At 43.8% G+C, this 24,788-nt stretch overlaps 1 protein-coding gene across 3 annotated transcripts in view; it reads left to right on the top strand.

Annotated features, from left to right (window-relative positions):
• Positions 1-7,232: 7,232 nt before the first annotated feature.
• Positions 7,233-24,788, top strand: part of PTPN23 (protein tyrosine phosphatase non-receptor type 23) — a 35,902-nt gene continuing 18,346 nt past the window's right edge. For 2 of the 3 annotated variants that reach the window (XM_025916154.2, XM_086698362.1), the window contains exons 1-2: positions 7,233-7,393; positions 15,702-15,776. In XM_025916154.2, the coding sequence (XP_025771939.1) occupies positions 7,310-7,393; positions 15,702-15,776 (159 nt within the window). In that variant the 5' untranslated portion in view covers positions 7,233-7,309. The remainder of the gene's footprint in view (positions 7,394-15,701; positions 15,777-24,788) is intronic. The other variant, XM_086698364.1, reaches the window with a different exon arrangement.

Raw genomic sequence — 24,788 nt, 5'->3', positions numbered from 1 at the left:
CACAGCCCTCGCCCAGTGGCCTGCACGTGTCAAATGGGGTGGAGAAAGCAGCTGTGGCCGTATTGGGCCCATGGGGACACACACTTGTTCCAGAACCAGCAATTTGGCTCTACTACCCACAGACACTGAGACCTCGGCTAGGAAGACCTTGGCATCTGAGAATCCCATGTGTTGACCCCAGCCCTGGCCCAGCAGGTTTGGCACCCCTCTCCCCCCTCAGGGGGTGCTGCCCAACCTCCAGGCTGTCACTGCAAAGGCCAGGATGTCTCAGAGTTCTGCCATGTTTAGCTGTGCTACTGCTTATTTTTGACTGATGTTTACTCATTCATCTGATTAGTATAAAATGGACTTTCATCATGGTTCGGGTTTGCATTTCCCTGGGTACTGATGAGGCTAGACAGCTTTCCATTTGTGTCGGGCTGTTCTTGTAAGTTCCCTTCCAAGTTGTGTGCCTGTTTTCCTATCAGGCTGTTTGTCTTTCTTGGGAACTCGTGAGAGTTCTTTACGTATTCTATTATTTTATTTTATTTTATTTTTTTAAGTAGGCTCCATGCTCAACGTGAGGATCGAACTCACAACCCCGAGATCAAGAGTCACATGTGCTCTACTGACTGAGCCAGCCAGACACTCCGAGTTTTTTACCTATTCTAGATGGTAATCCTTTGTTGGTTATGTCTGACAGATACCTTCTCCCAGTTTTGTATTGTCCTTCCATTTTCTTTATGGTGTCCTGTTTTTAATTTTATATATTTACATAATTTCAGACTTACATAGAAAAGTTGCAGAAGTAGTGTAAAGAATTTCTTCATACTCTGTACCCAGATTCCCCAAATGTTAATATTTTATCATATTTGCATCCTCTTCCTCTCTTTCTAAAATATTATATATATAATACATACACACACACACACACTTTTTTCTCTTCTCTCCCTGCCCCTTCCTCCCAGACACTTGAGAGTAAGGGACAGGGGCAGAATGATGCCTTTTCCCACCTAAATACTTCGGTGTATATTTTCTAAAAATAAGAGCATTCCCTTATACGTAAATATAACATTGAACAAGTCTCAAATTCAAGAAATTAACACTAGTACACTACCATTATCTAATCTACAGACCCTATTCCGATTTCAGCAGTTTTCCTTGTGATGTCCTTTGGTGCAAAAGAAAATCCCATATCATGTGTTTCATTCCGTTGTTATGTCTCTCTAGTGTCCTTCAGTTTGAAACAGCATTTCTTTGTGTTTCATAACACCGACATTTTTGAAGATTATAAACCAGTCATGTCATCAAACCCTTAATGTAGGTTTGTCTAACTTTGATTCAAGATTAGAGTAATGCAATGCATTTTTGAGGCTTTGTCCTCAATGCCTAATACCTAGAAGCACATGATGTCAATTTATCCCATTGCTGGTGATACTAAATTCCATCACTTAGTTAAAGTGGAGTCTATCAAGTTTCTTCATTTGAAAGTTACTATTTTTCCCTTTGTAATTAATAAGTATATCGTGGGGAGATACTATGGGACTATATAATTGCTGTGTTCCTTTATTTCTTAAGTTCACTAGTTTTATGTCCATTGATGATTTTGCCTGAATTATTAATATGATGGTTGCTGAAGAGTGGTTTTCTAATTTCTTCCTTCCTAATAAATCTAGCAGTTGGCTTTCGGCTGTTTGTCCTGTTACTTACTTATACCTGTATAAGTTCATGTATTCTTTTATTTGATGGGGTATAATCCTTTAGTATCCTTATATTTTGATTCTCAAATTGTCCCAGATTTGGTGGACGAAGCCTCTTAAGCTGGCTCCTGTGTTTTATGATGTCTTGCTCAACAGAATTTCTTAACTCAGATGAAGTTGAATTTATTGACCTTCCTTCATGGCTGGTATTTTCTATACCTTAAGAAATCTTTCCCTGTTTGACTTATAAAGATATTCTCCTATATCTACTTTTAAAAGTTAGAGGTATTTGCCTTTCTCATTTCAGTCCTTAATATCTCTAAAATTAACTACTTTTTTCCCTAAAGTTTATTTATTTTTGAGAGAGAAAGAGTGACACAGAGAGAGTGCATGCATGTGCGAGCAGGAGAGGGGCAGAGAAAGAGGGAGAGAGAGAACCCCTAGCAGGCTCCTTACTGTCAGCGCAGAGCCCAACTCGGGGCTCAATCTCACAAACCAAACAGTGAGATCATGACCTGAGCTTAAATCAAGTTTAACCGACTGGGCCACCCGGGTGCCTCTACCTGGAATTAATTTATGTTAACTTTTGAACTGTAACACGAATACAAAAAATGCTCAGTAGAGACGTGTACAGCCTCTTATGGAAGTAAGGAAACAAATTCCTGTAACCAGCACCCTGATCATTCGAGAGACAGAACATTCAACAGAATCCCACGAGCTCCTCGTGTGCCCCCTACTTCCAATCACTTCTCTTCCCCCACTTCCAAAGATGACCATTCTCCTGACTTCATGCACTACTGGAAACATGATGTGAGGTAGACTCCAGGGTTTTCCAGAGAAAACAAAACCAAAAGAAGACAGATAGATAGTTAATAGACATGTAGATAGACGGACTGATTTTAAGGAATTGGCTAACGTGATTGAGGGGTTTGCCACAACCAAAGTATGTAGGTATGTTAAGGACAAAGTATGTTAAGGACACCAGTTGCTGGATTAGGGCCCACCTTAATCCAATATATGTCATCTTAATTTGATTATGTCTGCAAAGACCTGATTTCTAACTACAGTCAGTCACAGATACCTGGGGGTTAGGATTTCAACATATCTTCATGGGGGATACAATTCACCCCTTAACAGACTCCAATTTAATTGTTTCCACGTGGGTGACTAGTTGACCTGCATCATTTTGTCAGTAGCGCCCCCCCCCCCCCCTTTCCTCTCTGGCCTGCGGTGCTAACTCTGGAGTCCATTAGATGGACTTGGAAGGGTTCAGGGGGCCTTGGGTGGCTCAGTTGGTTAAGCGGCCAACGCTTGATTTCAGCTCAGGTCATGATCTCATGGTTAGTGGGATCAAGCCCCACATCAGGCTCTGTGCTGACAGCATGGAGCCTGCTTGGGATTCTCTCTCTTTGTCTCTCTCTGAAAATGAATAAATTTTTAAAAAATAATAAAAGATGGACATGGAAGGCTTTGGTCTGTTACTGGGTTTTCTACACTGTTCCAATGGTCTTATGTTATGTTCCTGATGAAATACCCACCCTGTTCCAATTACTCATCTTTCTAACAGGATGAGACATCTGGTAGAACAGATCTTCTCATTTTGTTTCTCTTCTTTAAGACTGTATACTTTCTTCTTAGACCTTTGCTTTTCCATATAAATTTGAGACACATCTTGTCAACTTACACACACACACACACACACACACACACACACACACACACACACACACTGGGAGTTTGACAGGAGTTGCACAGAGTGTGAGGATAACCTCTCTTCTTCTAGGAAGACTTCTCTCCTCACCTACCCCATTAGGCTCTCTGTCCATTCCCCACCCCTGAGATTCACACTCTACCTACCCTCTACCCTGTTCTGTGGAGGCGATGTGGCCTAAACACACACCAAATCCCACCCCATTCTTCCCTGTGGTATATTCTTTCCTCAAGTCCACCCCACGTTTCCTGTGTGTGCCCGGGTCCTCTCTGTGAAGACCCTGAGGCAGCAGTTCTGCCCCCACCTCCTCTCTGTAGGGCCCAGAACAGAATCCTGGGAATCCAGAATTCTTGGTATGGGCCTTTCCTCCGAGTCACCACCCTCCTCCCCAGTCCATCAATATTGCAGCCAGTGTAACCTGTAAACCTATGTACGACCATCTCTCCTCTGTGCCAAACCCTCCCGTGGTTCCCCAGACCACCCAAGGAAGAGCCCAAGTCCACACCATGGTTTTAGGGACCGTATACCACATGCAACCCCCGACCTCACCTCCACCCTCTCTGACCCCATCTCTTGCTGTTTTCTACACGCCCTGGACTCAGCACTCTGGCCTCCTTACTGTTCTCCAGGCACAATCTTGGCTCAGGGTCTTTGCATTTTCTTCTCTTCTCTCTTTCTAGGACTCTCTTCCCCTAGCTATGTCCCTGGCTTGCTCCTTTACTTCCTCAGATCTCTGCTCAAATAGTACCTTCTGAGTGGATCTTTCTCCCCACCCCACCCCGTATAGATACAAAATTGTAAATGTCCCTTCCTCATACTCCCATCCTCCTTTTTCTGCTGCTTTATGTTTTGTCTTACCATAGCTCTTCTTGCCATCAAACATACCGTATATTCTTTATTCTGTTAATGTCTGTGACCCCTCACTAGATTGTGAGCTCATTATGGCAGAGATCTTTGCTTGTTTTATTAAAAAAAAATTTTTTTTAAGTTTATTTATTTTTGAGAGAGAGAGGGAGAGCAAGCGAGCTGGGGAGGGGCAGAGAGAGGGAGAGTCAGAAACCCAAGCAGGCTCTGTGCTCCCACCAACAGAGCCTGATGTGGGGCTCGAACTCACAAACCACGAAATCATGACCTGAGCCGAGATCAAGAATCAGTGGCTCAACTGACTGAGACACCCACGCACCTCGATCTTTACCTGTTTTATTCAACAGCACCTAGAACGGTGCACAGGGCACAGGGCACAGGGGGTGTTGAGTAAATATTTGTTGAATAACTGAGCTGGGAGGGACGATACCCAGGCCCAGCCTGGACTCTACAATTCGCTTGCTGGGAGACTTGAGCGATCCATTCACCAATCCAGGCCTCAATTTCCATTTCCATAAAATGGGGGGTGGATGTCTGTGTCTCTGAGGACCTTCCAGCCCTGCTGAGTGTGATGGGATTGTGTTGAGAAAGGGGTGAACCAATCTGGCTGAATGGGGTGTTTGCTGCCCCCTTGTGATGGGTTCTCCTCTTCCTCAGTCCTATGGAGTCTTAGGCTTCCCCAGACTCCCAATTCTGTCCATTCCTGTGAGGAAATATGTGCATTGGGAGGGCACTTCTTACCCCAGGCACATCCTTTCTGCTGTCTCACCTCCAATGGCCTATCCCTACCCATTGCCTTAACATTCAAGGCCCTCTCACAGAACCTCTTGGTTTTTGATACATCTCACACCAATTGCCCTTTACATCACTGACCCTGTGTTATAGGCTGAATTGTGTCTCCCCTAAATGCATATGTTGAAGTACTAACCCCCAGGACCCAGAATGTAACCGTATTTGGAGAAAGAGGTTATTAATTTAACATGGGGTCATGAGGGTGGGCCCTAATCCAGTATGACTGGTGTCCTAAGAGATTAGGACACAGATATGCACAGAGGGAAGACCATGCGAAGACACAGGTAGAGGACATTCATCTACAAACCAGAGTGAGGCCTCAGAAGATACCAACCCTGCTAACACCTTCATCTCAGACTTGTGGCCTCAAGAATTGTGAAAAAATTAAATTCTGCTGTTAAAGCCACTCAGTCTGTGATCATATCTGTAATTGTAGTTCAACCCCAGAAACACCATGTGGGGACAAGGTGGTCCCATTCTAAAGAGAAGGAGAGTGAGGGGCAACTGGGTGGCTCAGTCAGTTAAACATCTGACTTCAGCTCAGGTCATGATCTCACAGTTCATGAGTTCGAGCCCTGTGTCAGGCTCTGTGCTGGCAGCTCAGAGCCTGGACCCTGCTTCAGATTCTCTCTCTCTCTCTCTCTCTCTCTCTCCCCTCCCCCACTCATGCTCTGTCTCTCTCAAAAATAAAGATTAAAAAAAGTTGAAAAAAAGAGGAGAGTGAAGCTAGGGGAAGGAAGGACAGTAGGGCCAAAGGTACTGCTCTAGGAAACTGATTAGGTAGGGACCCATCTGCCTGGCTCCTTTGAATCCTGGAGCCTAGTCAGAGATCTCTTTTGTAGCTGCAGTTCCACCCACCTGGAATGCCTGCCTCTCTAGGTCCTCCCTGTCTTAGGAGGAGGCTTCCTACTCCCAACCTGTCCTGTCCCTTTCTGACTGTTCCAGTCCATACGGACTTCCAACTGCTTAATCCTGACCCTTTGCTGTCTCGTGTTTGGGGCCTAAACTGTCTGTCCTGTGGCCAAATTGCTTCCTGTAGCTGCCTGCTTCATAGTCCCATGTCCTATCTTGCTTCTTTCCTCGCTCAGCGATGCTATGCCATGTCTCCCACCGCCATAGCCTCCTCTGGTCCCAGCTGCTGTGTCCAGGTCTAATGATTCCCTTATGGCTGGCCACTACCACACCATCAGAGGACCCCAAGATGGGCTACTTTATGTTCCTGCATTTCATTTACTATAAATTGTGTTGGGGCAACTTTCTCCTCTTCCTCATGGTTGGGATTTTTCAGGGCATGGGCATTATCTTCAATGCCTTCACCTATGGCCAGGCGACCTCAAGATGGTCTTCCAGAAATAAGCTCTTTTAAGGTACTGGTCAATTTTTCCCTTCCCTTAAAAAAATAATTGCAAGGTCCTGCATTTTCTTTTCAAAAAATTTTTATTGTAGTAGAATATACCTAACATAAAGTTTGTATTTTAATCGTACAATTTGGCATTAAGTGCATTCACATTGTTTTGCAACTATTACCACCATCCATCTCTAGAACTATTTCATCATCCCATACTGAAACTCTATGCCCATTAAACACTAACTCCCTGCGCAGAGCCCCAAGTGGGGCTTGATGTCACAAACTGTTGAGATCATGACTTGAGCCGAAATCAAGGGTTGGTCGCTTAACCGACTAAGCCACCCAGGCACCCATAAGATTTTATTTTTAAGTTATCTCTGCATCCTACCTGGGGCTCGAACTTACAACGCAGAGATCAAGAGTGGCAGTCTCCACCATCTGAGCCAGCCAGGCTCCCCTTGCCACGTTATCTTTATAGAACGCCTGCCCCCGTCTTCTATGTCCCCGACTCTACTTGGGACTATAAGCTTATGGGCTCCAATGCACTTGCTCCGACACAGGAGCGCCAAGGCCAAGGCCAGGACCCGAGGTCCTGGCTAGGGAGGGAGGAGAAAACCACCCCGCCCCGGCTCCGCAGCTAAATGGAGGATGACTATCATTCCCAGACACCCTTTCGAAGGGGGCTAGAGAGTCGCTTTCCACGCCCTCCCCGCGGAGGAGTGAGCATGCGCAATGGCAGCTGTGCTTAGCGCTGAAGGCTGCGCGGGGGAGGACTGCATTTCCCAACAGGCCCTGCGTGCAATTTTCGGCCCCGCGTGACGAGTGACTTCCGGCGTGGAGGGGCGGGGCGCGAGGCTGAGGCAGCAGCTGGGGCAGCTAGGGGAGCGGCCGGGTGGCCGGCGGGCACAAGCCGCCATGGAGGCTGTGCCCCGCATGCCCATGATCTGGCTGGACCTGAAGGAGGCCGGTGACTTCCTCTTCCAGCCGGCGGTGAAGAAGGTAAGTGCATCCCCCCCCACCCTCCTACCTCTCCGGCGTAGCTCCGTCTGCCAGCGCGTGACGCCCCCTGCGCGTCCATCATCTCCCTAGGCCCTGGTCGCAGGGTCGGATGAGGCCAGGAGGGGCCTTCCCCTGGCTTTTCTCAGCCTGGTTCCTCCCCCCTCGCCCTCCGCAGACATTCCTCTCCCCTCCTCGCCCGCTCGGGGCCAGCATCCGCAGCCTTTTTAAAACCCGCTTCCCTACTTCTGCCCCGGGCCATCCACGGTTCCCACCGAGGCACCAGACTTCCTTCGTGTGACGCTCCGGACCTAGTGCTGCTCCGCCCCTCCTCCACGCCGGGACCGCCCCGCGGGGGAGCGGTGGGCGGCCCTGGCCGTCTAGTTTGAACTGTGCCCTCGGTGCGCTATCAGTCCAGGAGCGGACTGGGATGGACGCCGGTGATGGCTCAGCATGTGTGTTTCAAGATGGGAACCAGAGGAATGCCTGACCTCTGCGTTTGGGGTCTCTCTGACACTTCGTGCGATTCTCTCCGGTCTCTTGAGAATAAGAACCATATTCAGGAGCCCCCTTGGGCCGAAAGATACAGGTCCTTGTCATTTTGGGGGAGGGTTATTGCTTTTCTTAACTGCCCGAAGGGGATAACAGTTGTAGCTCCTGAAGAAACATTTGCAGTCGTTGTGTTGAACCGTCAGTTGGACGGGGAAAACAGGCAGGTTTGGTGGTGATGGAGGAAGAGACCTCTGTGGCGAGATCAGGTGGGGCTGGTACAGAGAGGGGCCAGGTGTGTTGAATGAGCATCGGGTGCCCTCTGAGACATCTCCCGTGGGGAGGGCCACCTAGTTGCAGTGGGTCAGAGCAGAAGAGAAAAGGAGCCAGGTTGTTGCAGGTTGGCATCCTTGTGTTTTCAGTAGAGCAGCTACCAAAGTAAGTCCCAGGTAATCTAGGCAGTGCACCACCCAGCAGGGTGCTGAAGAAGAGGGATAGAAGAAAGACAGTAGGTTTGGAAGTAGTTACCCCAGTAAACTATCTCCCTCCTCTTTATACTGCCCCTGCCTTAGTTCAGACACTCACAGTTTGTATTCCTTTGATTCTGTCATTAAATCTCTTTGGGTGTCTGTTTCCTCATTTGTAAAGACAGGAAATTATATTAATCTAAAAGTTAAGAGTTTTGTTACCTTTTCCTCAGACTTTGGTCTTCTGTCTGCTCTTTCATACAAGCACAATTAGATGACTTTTTCTAAAACAACAAAACTCCTTTGTTTTCTAGTTCAGTCCCAACCCATTTAGAGGTCTGCCTGACCAACCCCAGTTCTTTCAGTATTTTTTGAGGGTCCAGTGTGTGCTTGATCTATGTATTTGTTACAGATTCTGTTCACATTCAGCCATTTGCTGTTCCCTTAACATTCTCTGTCTATTTGCTCTTCTCTGCCTTTGGTTGTGGATTTTCTCCCACCCAGAAGAACTCTCATCTTTGCCTTGTGGGATGGGAATGGGATCCTTCTTTAATGTCTGTATATTCTGTCCATCTTTCAAGGTCCAGTTTAAGTTCTGTCTCTTCCAAAAGGCTTCTTGAATCCGTTCATCTGGATTAATCTTTCCCTTCTCTGAATCCCTCTTTCCATTCTTTTCCTGGTGTTAGTATGTGTGCTATGTTTTAATTACTCTATTCAATTCTAAGTGACCTGGGAGGCATCTGCATGCTGCTCGTAGCCTAGCAGGGCCCCCTCTACATAGTTGGCATTCAGGAAAACATTTCTCAAATGATTGAATGACAGTCGAAAGGGAATTTAGACATGGTGACCATACATTTATGGAAATCCAGTGGATAAAATCCTAGCCCAGAAAATCCTAGGAGACGTTTTGTTTTTAACTTATCCTTTGATATTCTGATCACTCTTGCCTAACCAACAAGGTTTTATGTGAGTAATGACTTCGCTGGAGTAGTTGCTCATTACCGTTTAGCCTGAGGTGGTATCAGATGCAGAAGAAACATCGTTTTGCAGACATCACCTCTTTTTGTTTCCTCTTTGGGATTGGGGAAGATACCACCAGTTTATTCGATAGGTTAAGATTGGGGCTTGTATTGGGTGAACGCACTGAAAAGGAATAGCAGCCTGTGGGTAGGCTGGGCTCGAGAAGGGCCAGCTCCCTCGGCGTACCCTGGATCTCTTCCTGCAGAGAAGACTGCAGAAGCCACTGCAGCCTGGGAACTCTTCCTGACCTGGACTCCTCTCCTCAGCCCTAGAGCCCCTACTCTGCCTCTCGTACCCTTGTCTTCTACCCTTTCTCTCAGCTGTGGGAACCTTCACCAATGACTTGGAGCTGAGAGGTAGAATTTAATGTAGAATACTAGGGTAAAAATGGTTCTGTTGAGGTCAACCTGTTGAGCACTATGCTGAGCCTTGGTAATACAGATGAATAAGAGACTGTTCTTTCTTTCTTTTTTTCTTTCTTTTTTAAAGAATTCAGTTTAGTAGAGGAAACTTAAACTTAAATGGTAATATTAGTGGAAGTGTATGTGCACTATACAGAAGTACCAGCTTAAGGAGGGGCCATCAGAGAAGGCTTGGTGGGTTTTGAAAGATGAATAGGAATTTTCTAGATAGCTAAAGGGCTTGTTTCTTTGTGAGGCCTGGGCTGTTGAAAAGACCTTTCATAGTGGTTAGTATTAGTTTTCGCTCCTGATGGACATGCCTTCAATTATGGAATAATGTGAAATAAGAGCCAAGAGAACAGCAAGCTGGTTTTGAGCTGCAGTGCCAAGCTTTAGGTTGGGATACCTGGACCCACATAATTTTTTAGTGGGAAAATGCTGCTGTCTTTTCACTTTGTTTCCTGTGCTTTGGAGCCCAGAGTGCTGACTCATTGGCAACTGATGAAGGCTGACCGATACTTTTCATCACTGAGTGATTTTGGTGACAGGTGTTGGTGTTTGAAGTCGTTTCCTCTTGTCTCAAATACCTGCCTTTAATCAACTGCATTAGAGCTTAAGTCAAGCTCACTTGGACTTAGGTGTTAACATCCATCTCTGATTCATTCATTGAACAAATAGTTATTGAGTGACTATATGTGCCAGCCCTGGGAATTCAGGGCTATATGTTAACATAAAAATTCCTGCCTTCATGGAGCTTACCTTCTAGGGTCCACATGGTTATCTATCCTCAAGGGCAGATGTATCATGTAGTAGCCACCCTGCCAACTCAGTGACTTCTTGGCCTCTCTCTTCCCCACCCTTAGCTGGATTGATTTCTGAATCTCCACTTTTCCACCAGGTTCCTCCAGAGAATCTGCCTACTATTCAAGGCCTGCCACCACTTGGCTTCAGCCTCCTTCTCTAATTCATTCCCCCAGGCCTCTCCTATAGGAACTTTCAGTCTCTTTTCCTTCCACATCTGGTCATTGTTCTTGCTCTGGTCCTTACTGGAATTCCTTTCTTCCTGTTCATCACTCAGGTTGAACCATACCTCCTCAGGGCCCCTTTAGCTGCCTGGCTGTTGTACCACACTCCTAAATTCAGACCAGGCCTACCGCTGTTAACACTCAGTTGACCTGCACCACAGAGTGCACGCTCTTATTACCTCTTCTTACTGTTGATCTTATTCACTTGTAGGTAAAGCCTCCTTTTCAGGTTTGTGGAATCCTCCCCGCTGCGATTTCTCATGGGATAGTTGACTCCTTTGAAACACTTGCTACATAGAAAAGGAAATCAAATGGCCAGAGGCCTAAAAGGGGGCCCTGCCTTCTCAACAGTGAGGAGCATGGGACATTGCCAATTACCTGTGGTGATGACCTGTCTTTTCTCTTATCACAGATCTGGAGTTACCGAGCCTGTCTGCCCACTGTGTTTTACAGCAGAATGGCTCCAGGAACAGATGACGTGCACTGTCCAGTTCATTCTTCTCTGATTTTAATCTCCTACATCAAAAGCCTGTATCCATTTCATTTGAGATTCTTTCCTTTCCTCGGGAAGTAATAAATACTTATGTGTGGAGAATGCTTCATAAGTGTTGGATGAATGACCTAGTCTAGTTCTGGCACCTGCCAGGAGATGTAACTCGAGTTGTCCTTGCTGGTGTTGTTTAGAAGAGATGTGGGAGAGATTCCTTGAGTGTAGAGACAGAGGTTAGACTAGGCGAGGATGAAACTCTGTTCTCATCCTCAGTACTGTTGGCTTGTTATTTGGTTTTAGGTTTGCTGACACCAAGGGGCAATCCAACTCCTTTCTCTAAATAAAATTAATCTCATGTGAAATTCAGTAGCAAAACATATATCGTATTGTATTTATTAATAATCCTATATGTGGGACTTAGTTTTTTGTGTGTATTTCCATGGACCAGCCCAAGGAATCCCCCATTTCCCCATATTTGAGTAAATCCTGCAAGCGGAGAAAAGAGAAATATATGTACAGTGAACGAAGGTAATGTTTACACCTGTGATGCCTTTTATTCTCTTTTTTTCTTGGATTATTGCTTTAATTAGTTCCGTGAAATTCCAAGATGTTCTATCAAATTAAGAGCAAAAGCTAAACACCGCCAGCATCTGGGGGTGGGGGGGGTGGGTGGGAAGCATGCACAGAAGAATGAGAACATGCTAATTAATACAAGAGAAAGTGACACAAAAGGAATATCCCTGGGTCAGGAGTCAGGAAACCTGGCTTGGAGTTCTAGCACAGCCATTGCTGATCTCTAGTTTCCATTTTTCCAATCTGCAAAAGAATGGCAGGACCTAGGATGACTGTTTCTCATCTGTGATGAATGTGATCTTATCTGCCTACAAAATTCTGTGCCATTTGTTGCTCAGTAAAAGAGCCGAGTAGTATCATGGAAATAGCCTAGACATTGGAATCAGACCGACTTTGGTTTAGGTCCCATCCCTTCCACTTAATTGCTAGGTGACCTTCAGCTGCTACAAATGATTATATAACTAATCTGGTCCTCATTTTTCTCACCTATAACATGGAAATAATATACCTCTTAAGCCTGTGAGAACAAGAATTAATGCATGTGGGCCCCTATGAGAGGTCTTGGCATACTATATTGATATTTCTCTGGAAATGGCCTTTGTATTCTTATTGTTTGCACTTGTAACTCCTTCCTCTCTTCTCCACCACCCCCCCCCCACCCGTGGCTCTGATCCTTAGACATGCTCTCAATTAACATAGACATGTCCATAGATCTTATTGTTTCCTCAGAAAAGGATCCCCAACTTCTTCAAAGTCCGGCCGGGCTCTGGAGGTTCTCTGGGTCCTGTTGACCCTAACTACCTGTTGGTTGTGTGGGTGCATTGGGGTCCTGTCATTGCCTTCTATGGTGGCAGTGACCTGCTGCTAGGCCTTCCATCTCAGATTGTCGGGAGCTTCACATCCTGACCAGACTTTGTTCTGAGCTCTGTAGAACACAGACTGCAAGATGGTCTCTGTTTTTTACTCTAGAACCTTCAGCCAGCCTTTTTCCTTTCTTTGGTGGGGGAGTGATCTGCAGTCATAGAGGACCCCATCAGAGTTTAAAAAATAACCTGGCTGCTCTGTTGTGGCTATGAGATTCACTATGTGGCTAGAGATTCATTTTCTCTAACTCTTTCCCCAGAATTATTTATGAGAACTGTATTAAAAATAGAGGGAATGAATTGGTCTAATGTGCGATTAAGAACCTGGACTCTGAAACCCAAATGTTTGGGTTTTAGTTACTGTTCCATCAGTTATTAGTGCTGTGAACTCGGCAGATGCCCTGACCTCTTTGCCTCAGTTTGTTCATTTCCTCATCTGTAAAATGGTGATGATAATAGTATCTACCGCTTTGGGTTGTTACAGGGTTTGAGGAACTTTTTAGGTGCTCACCACAGAGCCTGGTCTGTGGCAGGAGCTCAGTCAGTTTTTGCTGCTGCTGATCTTAGAGGAGGAATGAGACAGGTAGAAGGTGACCTCTTAGGGACAGTTTGCTGGGGTTGGGGCAGCCTTTCTCTCTCCTTCACCATGTGTGAACAGCAAGGACAGGTGTTTTTAGCGACGCCAGGAGAAACCTTGTTTCTAAGACTCCAGTATCCCTCTATCCCATGGGGCCTCCAGGCTGTGTGTGTGTACTGTTACTCTAAAACCTCTTACCAAAAGGGAATTAATCAAGGAATACATTCCCATTTTAGTCAAGTTCTACCTTACAGCCCAGGCCACACTTTATATTTATGGTGTTTGGAGGGCTGGTTGAGAAGAAGAGGTTTGACTAGATCCAAGCGAGGATTGCAAACCAGGAGCCCATAAACGGGCTTAAGAGTGTCTGCGAACTCCTAACATTGTTTGCACATTTTTGCGTTTGTGCATAGTTGAGTATTTCTAGGAAGATTTCTTTCATGGCTTTTATCGTATTGTCAAAGGACTTACAGAAGGCCCTGTTGGGCAGAATGTCCCATCTTCTGAATTTTTCGGAGTGTCTCCTTTTAGTATTTTCAATTTGTTCATCCCTCCTCTGCATTTCCTGTAAAGGCAGCCATTTGCTGAGGATCTAACACATACTAATGAGGCCCCTGCTGTTCCTGACGCACTCATTGTTTGGTGTGGATTGGAGGGGTGTCACTGGCATGACCCTGCCACAAGGCACAGTCTGGTGCAGGCATGTTTGGAATGTAGAGGGAGCAGCAGCTGAAGTTCAAGGAAGTGACATTTCATCTGAGTCTTAATAGAGAAGAGGTGACAACATGGGGACAGGTATTGAGACCTGAGAGCAATTCCATAGGACTGTTGGCTGGGTGTCCCTGGAACATGCTAGAGGACAGTCTTTGAAGGCTGTTGGGAGCAGGTTGTGAAGAGCCCTGAACTCTGTGCCTAGGAGATTAGATTTGGACTTGGAGGCTTTGGGGAGCTACTGTTGCACATTCTTTTTAGATTACAATTTTTCTCTTTAGAATGCAACTCATTTCTCATAATCTCACTATCCTAAGAAAAGCATATTTTGGTTTATTTTTTTCCCCAGGTGCGTGTGTGTTTCAGAAGGCTCTGAAGTTAGGAGTGACATTGGAGTTGTGCTAGAAAGATCATTCTGGCCTCTAAGTAAGCGATAGCTTTGAAGGGGTTGCAAGAGGATAGAAAGGAGAGCTCATGGGCACATGGGACTTTCAGGAGGTAAAGCCAACAGAAGAGTGGTCAGGGTCAGAGGTTTTGGGAACGTGACTGGGTGATGCTGAAACAAATTCAGCAGTAGCCTCCCTTCTGTCTGTCCCACCTCTCCCTTTCCCTGCCAGGGCAGATAGGAGCTGTTCCACAGCCTTCCAGGTTTCCATGTGGCCAGTTCCCTAGCCATGAGGCATAGGTCCTGGGAAGGGACCTCACAACAGGTGAGTGGGCCACAGACATCGTGCGAGTGTGCTGCTGGACAGAGAGGCCACCTCTTTTCAGTCTTTGAACCTCAGGGAACCTGTGAGGTGGGCATCAGTGCTCAGTGTTTGTGGAATGGATGCATCTGCCCCCCTCCCCCCACCCAGATTGCTAACTCAGGCAGCGGGAACTGCAGTGGCAATAGTTCAGCTGCCTTAGCCTGTTGATCTTAGGTAAACAAGGGGTCTTTTGGCCCAGACTCTGCCTCCAGACCGATGAGTGTGCTCATTGTCCTAGAGAGTCAGCTCCTGAGGTGAAGAGTGCTGTTGTGGGCAGGCATGCCAGTCCCTTCTCTGATGCAGGCAGTGACTTTCCCGTCTCCTGTCTGAAACATTCCCATCACACACCTGTGGGCCTGTCCTCAAGTAAATCCTTTATTCTGTGGTGCTTTTTCCTAGCGAGAAGGGCTGGCTGGTAAAGAAGCCTTTGCACTCCCACTCTTACTTGGTATCTCTTGTCTGTGTTGGTTGTTGGGTTGGGATTATGGTTGTGATCTCAGAACACAGCAGGGTCCAGTCCTTGAAGGGGGCTTGAATTTGTGGCCTGTTTTGGGATGCTCAGTAGGATCCTATTTCAGCCAGCTAAGTTCCCCAATTCCTGACCTGCCAGAGTCCTGGACTTTACAAAGAGGGCAGTAGCATGACAAAGACCAGCCAGGGTGTTTGCACAGGGTCATCCAGTCTTACTTTCCATTTTGCTCAAAGGTGGAGGCTCTCATGGTCAGCTTTTAGTGCTGCCCTGTTACTGAGGTAGAGTTCCCGGTGGACCAGGAGGTAAGCTCATGCTTGTGGGTCTGGACCCAATCCTGAGCCCTGACTTGTGACTTCCAAGGACTCTGGGCAGGAGTGGGAGCCGGGGAGTGTTTTGTATTCCTGGCTTACATCTCTCCCTCTCTCTCTCTCTCTCTCTCTCTATGTGTGTGTGTCTCTATGTGTCTCTCTCTAGTTTGTCCTGAAGAATTATGGGGAGAACCCAGAAGCCTATAATGAGGAACTGAAGAAACTGGAGTTGCTCAGACAGGTAGGAGGATAGTATTTTTATGCACATATGAACAGGATTGGTTTGATAGGGAGGTAAAGAAACCACCTGGAACTGTGTTCTTCTTCTAATTTAGTATTTTTTCCTCTGCAAAAGCAGCAAAATTAATGATAGGAAAGTTTGAAAATGTAAAAAGTAAAAAAAAATGTAAAAAGTAAAAGATAAGCTTAAAAATCCTTCTCAGAAAGTTTTGCATATATATTTTATAATTTATACATATTTATATATAATTTATATACTTATATTTAAACATGTATGTATGTTTATATACTATATATAATTATATAAATATATGTTAAATTATATAAATATGTATATGTGCGTGTGTATATATATCTACATATATGATATGATTGACCTTTTAACAACATGGGTTTGAACTGTGTGGGTCCACTTATATGCATTTTTTTTTTATAGTAAAGTACTATAAATGTATTTTCCTTATGATTTTTTTAAAGTTTATTTATTTTGAGAGAGCGCATGCTTGCGTGCAAGGGACTGGCAGAGAGTAAGGGAGAGAAGGGATCACAAGCAGTCTCCATGCTGTCAGCTCAGAGCCTGGCTTGGGGTTTGAACTCCCGAACTGTGAGATCATGACCTGAGCTGAAACCAAGAGTCCAGTACTCAACCAACTAAGTCACCCAGATGCCCCTTCCTTGTGATTTCTTTAACACTTCCTTTTCTCTAGTTTCATTGTAAGAGTACAGTGTATAATACATATAACGTACAAAATGTGTGTTAATTGACTATTATCAGTGAGGCTCTGGTCAACAGTAGGCTATTAGTAGTTAAGTTTTTGGAAAGTCAGAAATTATAGTGGATTTTTGACTGCATGGGAGTCAGTGCCCCTACCCAGTACCCCCCTCACTGTTTTAAGTGTCAACTGTGTATACTGTATAAAACCACAGTAGGATCATACACCACCCAAACTGCTTATGTAGTCTGCTTTTTTCACTTCATGTATTGTAGATTTGTTTCTGTATTGATGAAAGTAGAACAGTAGTATTTTTAACGTCCTGTAATCATCACATTGCACTAGAATTTAATTAGTCTTGTCTCAGAGAACATTAGGTTATTTCAGTTTTCGGCATTGTGAATATAATCCCTGTCTGCATTCTTGCGCACATATGGGATTGTTTCTGTAGGAATTAGTGGGCAGATGGGATGTACTTGTTTTCATGTGCACCCCTAACTCTGATATACATGCCTACTCCTGCTGTTACTTTTCAGTTCTGGCGGTCTGGTAGTTGAAAAGGGTATTTAATTTTAATTTTCAGTTATTTCATTAATAGTAAGGTTTCACAGTTGTCAGTGTGTTTGTTGTATACCTTCTTTTAGAAATTGTCAATGTCCTTTGCCATTTTTCTATTTTTTTCATTTAAAAATTTTTTTAATATTTATTTATTTTTGAGAGAGAGAGAGAGTGTGCGAGCAGGGGAGGGGCAGAGAGAGAGGGAGACACAGAATCCGAAGCAGGCTTCAGGCTCTGAGCTGTCAGCACAGAGCCTGACATGGGGCTCAAACTCATGAAGTGTGAGATCATGACCTGAGCTGAAGTCGGCCACTTAACCTACTGAGCCATCCAGGTGCCCCTATTTTTCTATTCTATATAGGCATACCTTGTTTTGTTTTCTCTTTAAGACTTTTTTTTAAAAACGCTTATGTATTTATTTTGAGAGAGACACAGAGTGAGAATGGGGGAGGGACAGAGAGAGAGTGAGAGAGACAGAATCCCAAGCAGGCTATGCATTGACAGTGCAGAGCCGGATGCAGGGCTTGAACCCACAAACCAAGAGATCACGATCTGAGCCGAAACCAAGAATTGGAAGCCCAACCAACAGAGCCACCCAGGCGCCCCTAGGCATGCCTTGCATTGTGCTTTGCTTTATTGTGTGTTTTTTTTAAGATTTTGTTTTTAAGAATCTCAATAACCAACATGGGGGGCTAGAACCCACCACCCCAAGATCAAGAGTCCCATGCTCCACCAACTGAGTCAGCCAGGCACCCCACTGATCTGTGATCAGTGATTTTTGATGTTACTATTGTAATTGTTTTGCGTACTACAAACTCCATATGAGACTGAACTTAGTAAATGCTGGGTGTGTTCTTATTGCTCTACTAACTGGCTGTTCCCCTGTCTTTCTTTCCTTGGGTCTCCCTGTTCCTTGCGACACAACAATATTGATATTAGGCCAATTAATAACCTTAAAATAACATCTAACTTTTCAAGTGAAAGGAAGAGCCACATGTCTCTCATTTTTTTTTTTTTTTTCAACTTTTATTTATTTTTGGGACAGAGAGAGACACAGCATGAACGGGGGAGGGGCAGAGAGAGAGGGAGACACAGAATCGGAAACAGGCTCCAGGCTCTGAGCCATCAGCCCAGAGCCCGACGCGGGGCCCGAACCCACGGACCGCGAGATCGTGACCTGGCTGAAGTCGGACGCTTAACCGACTGCGCCACCCAGGCGCCCCTCTCATTTTAAATCAAAAGCTAGAAATGATTAAGCCTAGGGAGGAAGGCATGTTGAAAGCCAAGACGGACTGAAAAGTTGAAAGGTAGGCCCCTTGCTCCAGTTAGCCAGGTAGCCAAGTGGTGAATGGAAAAGACAAGTTCTTGAAGCAAATTAAAAGTGCTCCTCCAGTGAACACGTGATTAATAACAGAACCACATCAGCCATTGCTGATGTGGAGAAAGTTTGAGTGGTCTGGATAGAAGATCAAACCAGCCACAACATTCCCTTCAGCTAAAGCCTAGTCCAGAGCAAAGTCCTTACTCTCTTCAATTCTGTGAAGGCTGAGAGAGTGAAGAAGTAAAGTTTGAAACTAACACAGGCTGGTTCATGAGGTTTAAAGAAAGAAGCCATGTCCCTAACATAAAAATATAAGGTGAAGCAGCAAGTGCTGATGTAGCATCTGCAACAAGTGATCCAGAAAGTTTGGTTAAGATAATTCGTGAAGGCAGCCACACTAAACAACGGATTTTCAATGGAGACAAAACTTACCCTTCTGATGGAAGAAGATGCCATCTAGGACTTTGACAGCTAGAGAGGAGAAGTCAATGTCTGACCTCAAAGCGTCAAAGAACAGGCTGACTCTCTTGTTACAGGCTAATGCAGCTGGTGACTGTAAGTTGAAGCCAGTGCTCATTTACCATTCTGAAAATCCTAGGGCCTTTAAGAATTATGCTAAACATACTCTGCCCGTGCTGTATAAATGGAACAACAAAGCCTGGATGGCAGCACATGTATTTACAATGTAGTTTACTGTATTTTAAGGCTCCTGTGGAGACCTACTGCTCAAAAAAAAAAAAAAAAAAAAAAAGATTCCTTTCAAGATATTACTGCTCATTGACAATGCACATGGTCACCCAAGAGCACTGATGGAAATGTACAAGATAAATGTTGTATTCGTGCTAACACAACATCTGTTCTGCAGCCCATGGATCAAGGAGTAATTGTGGCTTTCAAGCTTATTCTTTAAGAAATCCATGGGGCGCCTGGGTGGCGCAGTCGGTTAAGCGTCCAACTTCAGCCAGGTCACTATCTCGCGGTCTGTGAGTTCGAGCCCCGCGTCGGGCTCTGGGCTGATGGCTCAGAGCCTGGAGCCTGTTTCCGATTCTGTGTCTCCCTCTCTCTCTGCCCCTCCCCCGTTCATGCTCTGTCTCTCTCTGTCCCAAAAATAAATAAACGTTGAAAAAAAAAAAATAAAATAAAAAAAAGAAATCCATTTCTTTTTTTTTTTTTTTTTTAAGTGTTTACTTATTTTTGAAAGAGAACATGAGCAGGGGAAGGGCAGAGAGAGAGGGAGACACAGAATCTGAAGCAGGCTCCAGGCTCTGAGCTGTCCGCATAGAGCCTGATGTGGGGCTCAAACCCATGAACCGTGAGATCATGACCTGAGCTGAAGTTGGATGCTTAACCGACTGAGCTACCCAGTGGCCCCTCCTGTTTTTATTTTTTAATTTTTTAAATGTTTTTTTTTTTATTTTTGAGAGAGAAAGAGACAAGCATGAGCAGGGGAGGGGTAGAGAGAGAGAGGGAGACACAGAAGCTGAAGCAGGCTCCTGGCTCTGAGCTGTCAGCACAGAGCCCAATGCAGGGCTCAGACCCACCAACTGTGAGCTTATGACCTGAGCCAAAGTCGGACACTCAACCGACTGAGCCACCCAGGCGCCCCTTTAAGAAAGGTATTTCTAAGGCTATAGCTGCATAGATAGTGATTCCTCTAATGGATCTGGGCGGAGTAAATTGAAAACCTTCTGGAAAGGGTTCACCATCCTAGATGCCATTAAGAACAGTCATGATTCATGGGAAGAAGTCAAAATGTCAACATTCATGGGAGTTTGGAAGAAGTGGATTCCAGGCCTCACAGATGACTTTGAGGGGTTCAAGACTTTAGTGGAGGAAGTAACCACAGGTGTGGTGAAAACAGCAAGAGAACTGGAAGTGGAGTCTGAAGATGGGACTGAAGTGCTGTGATCGCATGATCAAGCTTGAATGGATGAGGAGTTGCTTCTAATGGATGAGCAAAAAAAAGTTTCTTGAGCTGGAATATACTGGTGAAGATGCTGTGAAGATTGTTGAAATGACAACAAAGGATTTAGAGTGTCATGTACGCTTAATTGATAAAACAGCAGCGAGACTTGAGAAGCTTGACTCCAGTTTTGAAAGAAGTCCTATTGTGGGTCAAATGTTCTCGAGTAGCATTACACGCTACAGAGAAATCGTTCTTGAAAGGAAGAACCAGTCAGTGCGGCGAACTTCATTGTCGTCTTGGTTAAGAAATTGCCACAGCCGCCCAGCCGTCGGTGACCACCACCCTGATCAAGTCAGCAGCCATCAGTGTGGAGGCAGGACCATCCACCAGCAAAAAGATTACAACTCACTGAAAGCTTAGATGATGGTTAGCATTATTTTAGCAATAAAGTGCTTTAAAAAAAATTTTTTTTTTAACATTTATTCATTTTTTGAGAGGCAGAGTGAGACACAGTATGAACAGGGGTGGGGCAGAGAGAGAGGGAGACACAGAATCTGAAGCAGGCTCCAGGCTCTGAGCTGTCAGCACAGAGCCCGATGCGGGGCTTGAACTCACGAACTGTGAGATCGTGACCTGAGCTGAAGTCGAATGCTTCACTGACTGAGCCACCCAGGCGCCCCAATAAAGTGCTTTTAAATTAAGGTATGAACTTTTTAAAGATCTAACGCTACTGCACACTTAGTAGACTACAGTGTAGTATAAACATAACTTTTATATGCACTGGGAAGCCAAAAAATTCATTTTGACCCACTCTATTGTTTTGGTCTGGATCTGAACCTGCAATATCTCTGATGTGTGCCTTTACCTTTCTTCTTACTACTTTATAAGACTTATTCACACATTAATGATATTGCTCCTTTATCTTCTATAATACAAATTTTTTTTCAGTTCATTGTTTTTGTTTATTATGTTTTTAATGCACACTTCAGATTTTATATATAAATGTGTAAGGTCCATTCCATCCTTCCTTTTACCTGGCTTTGCTATGCACCCAGAAAAGCTTTGTCACCCATGTAAAATTGTGAGCAGTTACATATGTTCTGCTAGTACGTGTACTGGTTGATTTTTACTTAAGTCTTTATATGACATATATTTAAGTATATGATAGGTAAGGGGAAGCTTGTACTTTAACTTTTTCTCCATATGTTTTCTACTTGTTGGAAACACTCGTATACTGAATTCTTATATGTACTTTAGGTCTTTTCAGAATTTCCTGTTCTCTTCCACCATGTATCTGCCTGTGACAGGTCCACAGTATTTTAAGTATTGTATCTATTGTAGTTTTTCTATCTGCTAAGACTAATTCCTGGTGATAACTTTTCTTTTTCAAGTTTTCCAAGGCTATTGTCAAATGAGTATTTCTCAATGAACTTAGAATCTTTTTGTCAAGTTCTGCAGAATAGTGTTGGGAATTTTGTGAGCTCATATACCTTACAGGTTGATGAGATAGAATTAATATCTTTATGAGGTTGCTCTTCTCTGCATTTATTCATATATATTACACACACACACACACGTGTGTGTGTGTGTGTATACATCTTTTTTTTTTTTTTCCTCCTCAGGCTTCTCAGTAAAATTTCCTTCATGTAGGTTTTTCACATGTCTTGTTGAGTTTATTTCCAGATTTTTTTTTTGGTTGTTGTTGCTATTGAGTGTCCTTCCCCCTTCTATTATATATATTTTTCACCTGTTAAGAGTTGGTGTAGAGAAAAGCAACTGAGCAATTTAAGTTTATTTATTTATGTATTTGTAAGTAATCTTTACATCCAATGTGTACTCAGACTCAAGACCCTGAGATCGAGAATTGCACTCTCCTCAGACTGAGCCAGCCAGGTGCCCCTCCATTGCAGATCCTATCCATACATTTTTCGATTTGGTTAAAGTTTTACCAGTCCTTGCTAGTACTAATTTCTGAATAGCTGATATAGAGAATGTTGGTAGTCTATGGGAATGCAAGCTGGTGCAGCCACTCTGGAAAACAGTATGGAGGTTCCTCAAAAACTAAAAATAGAACCACCCTGTGACCCAGCAGTTGCACTACGAGGCATTTATCCAAGGGATATAGGTGTGGTGTTTCGAAGGGACACCTTCACCCCCATGTTTATAGCAGCACTATCAACAATAGCCAAAGTATGAAAAGAGCCCAAATGTCCATCGATGGATGAGTGGATAAAGAAGATGTGGTATGTATATACAATGGAGTATTACTCAGCAATCAAGAAGAATGAAATCTTGCCATTTGCAACTACGTGGATGGAACTGGAGGGTATTATGCTGAGTGAAATTAGTCAGAGAAAGACAAAAATCATATGACTTCACTCATAGGAGGACTTTAAGGGACACAACAGATGAACATAAGGGAAGGGAAACCAAAATAATATAAAAACAGGGAGGGGGACAAAACAGAAGAGACTCATAAATATGGAGAACAAACTGAGAGTTACTGGAGGGGTTGTGGGAGGGGGGATGGGCTAAATGGGGAAGGGGCACTAAGGAATCTACTCCTGAAATCATTGTTGCACTATATGCTAACTAATTTGGATGTAAATTAAAAAAAAAAAAAAATGTTGGTAGTCTAATTGAAAATACATCCAAAGTTAACAGGTCACTTGTGTACTAAAAAGTCACGAGTACTATTGGTTTATTGCAAGGATGACTGCTTAGATATGTGGCCGGTGATAGACCAGAAAATACTAACAGCTAAAGATTTCTACAGCACGTATGTACATCTCTGAGACCCGAGCTCAGTCAAGCCAGTACAGACTTCAGACCTTCAGACTTCTAACAAAAATCCTAGGGGGAAACACATCTTAACAACAGAGCATAAAATGATTAGGAAGATAATATATAAAAATATATTATTTGTAATTTGTTAGAAACCTTATTACAAGGAACTTACCTGACTTTTAAAAAATATTAAAAATTTTTTTTCATTGTGGTAAAATACAGGTAATGTAAAATTTAACATCTTAAACATTGTTTTTTACAGCTTTATTGAGGTATCATTTGTATACCATAAGATTTACTCAATTTAAGTGTACAGTTCAATGAATTTTAGTAAATTTATGGAGTTATGCAGCTTTCATCACAGTCTAATTTTAGAACATTTGTGATATCCCCAAAAGAAACTTCTTGCCCACTTGTGGTCATTCCCTGTTCCTATTCCCAGTCCAGACAGCCACCAGACTGCTTCCTGTCTGTGTAGACTTTCCTTTTCCAGAAATTTCTCAGAACTCCTTTAGCCTCAGTTTCTTTGTCCAAAAAATGGGTTTCCTGATGATCCTTACTTCATTTTATCATTGTGTGGATTAAGTGAGATAATCCAGTATCGGTCCAATGTCTGGTATTCAGTAAGCACTCAGTGAGTATTAGCTATCATTATTATTTTACCTAGCTATCTGCAATCCTTAGGGATTAAACCTGCCATGTTTTCTTAGATCTAAAATATTAAATCAGATTTACTCAACTGCCTTTTTTTTTTTTAACTGAACTTTAAACTACTTTTATTTATTTTTTAAATTTACATCCAAGTTAGTTAGCATATGATTTCAGGAGCAGATTCTTTAATGCCTCTTACCCATTTAGCCCATCCCCCCTCCCACAACCCCTCCAGCAACCCTCTGTTTGTTCTCCATATTTAAGAGTCTTATGTTTTTGTCCTCCTTCCTGTTTTTATATTATTTTTGCTTCCCTTCCCTTATGTTCATCTGTTTTGTATCATAAAGTCCTCATATGAGTGAAGTCATATGATATTTGTCTTTCTCTGACTAATTTCGTTTAGCGTAATACTCTCTAGTCCATCCATGTAGTTGCGAATGGCAAGATTTCATTCTTTTTGATTGTCAAGTAATACTCCATTGTATATATATACACCACATCTTCTTTATCCATTGATGGACATTTGGCTCTTTACATACTTTGGCTATTGTTGATAGTGCTGCTATAAACATGGGGGTGCATGTGTCCTTTCGAAACAGCACACCTGTATCCCTTGGATAAATACCTAGTGCAATTGCTGGGCCATAGGGTAGTTCTATTTTTAATTTTTTGAGGAACCTCCATACTATGTTCCAGGGTGGCTGCACCAGTTTGCATTCCCATCAGCAGTGCAAAAGAGATCCTCTTTCTCTGCATCCTCGCCAACATCTGTTGTTGCCTGAGTTGTTAATGTTAGCCATTTCGATACGCGTGAGGTGGTATCTCATTGTGGTTTTGATTTGTATTTCCCTGATGATGAGTGATGTTGAGCATCTTTTCATGTGTCAGTTGGCCATCTGGATGTCTTCTTTAGAGAAGTGTCTATTCATGTGTTTTGCCCATTTCTTCACTGAATTATTTGTTACTTAGATGTTGAGTTTGATAAGTTCTTTACAGATTTTGGATACTAACCCTTTAGTTCATATGTCGTTTGCAAATATCTTTTCCCATTCCGTCAGGTGCCTTTTACTTTTGCTG

The sequence above is a fragment of the Puma concolor genome, chromosome A2 (assembly GCF_028749965.1).
Source record: "Puma concolor isolate L17-30 chromosome A2, mPumCon1.1.hap2, whole genome shotgun sequence".
Classification (NCBI taxonomy): domain Eukaryota; kingdom Metazoa; phylum Chordata; class Mammalia; order Carnivora; family Felidae; genus Puma; species Puma concolor.
Note: the sequence above shows the minus strand (reverse complement) of the source record. Positions and strands in the feature narration are given on the sequence as shown.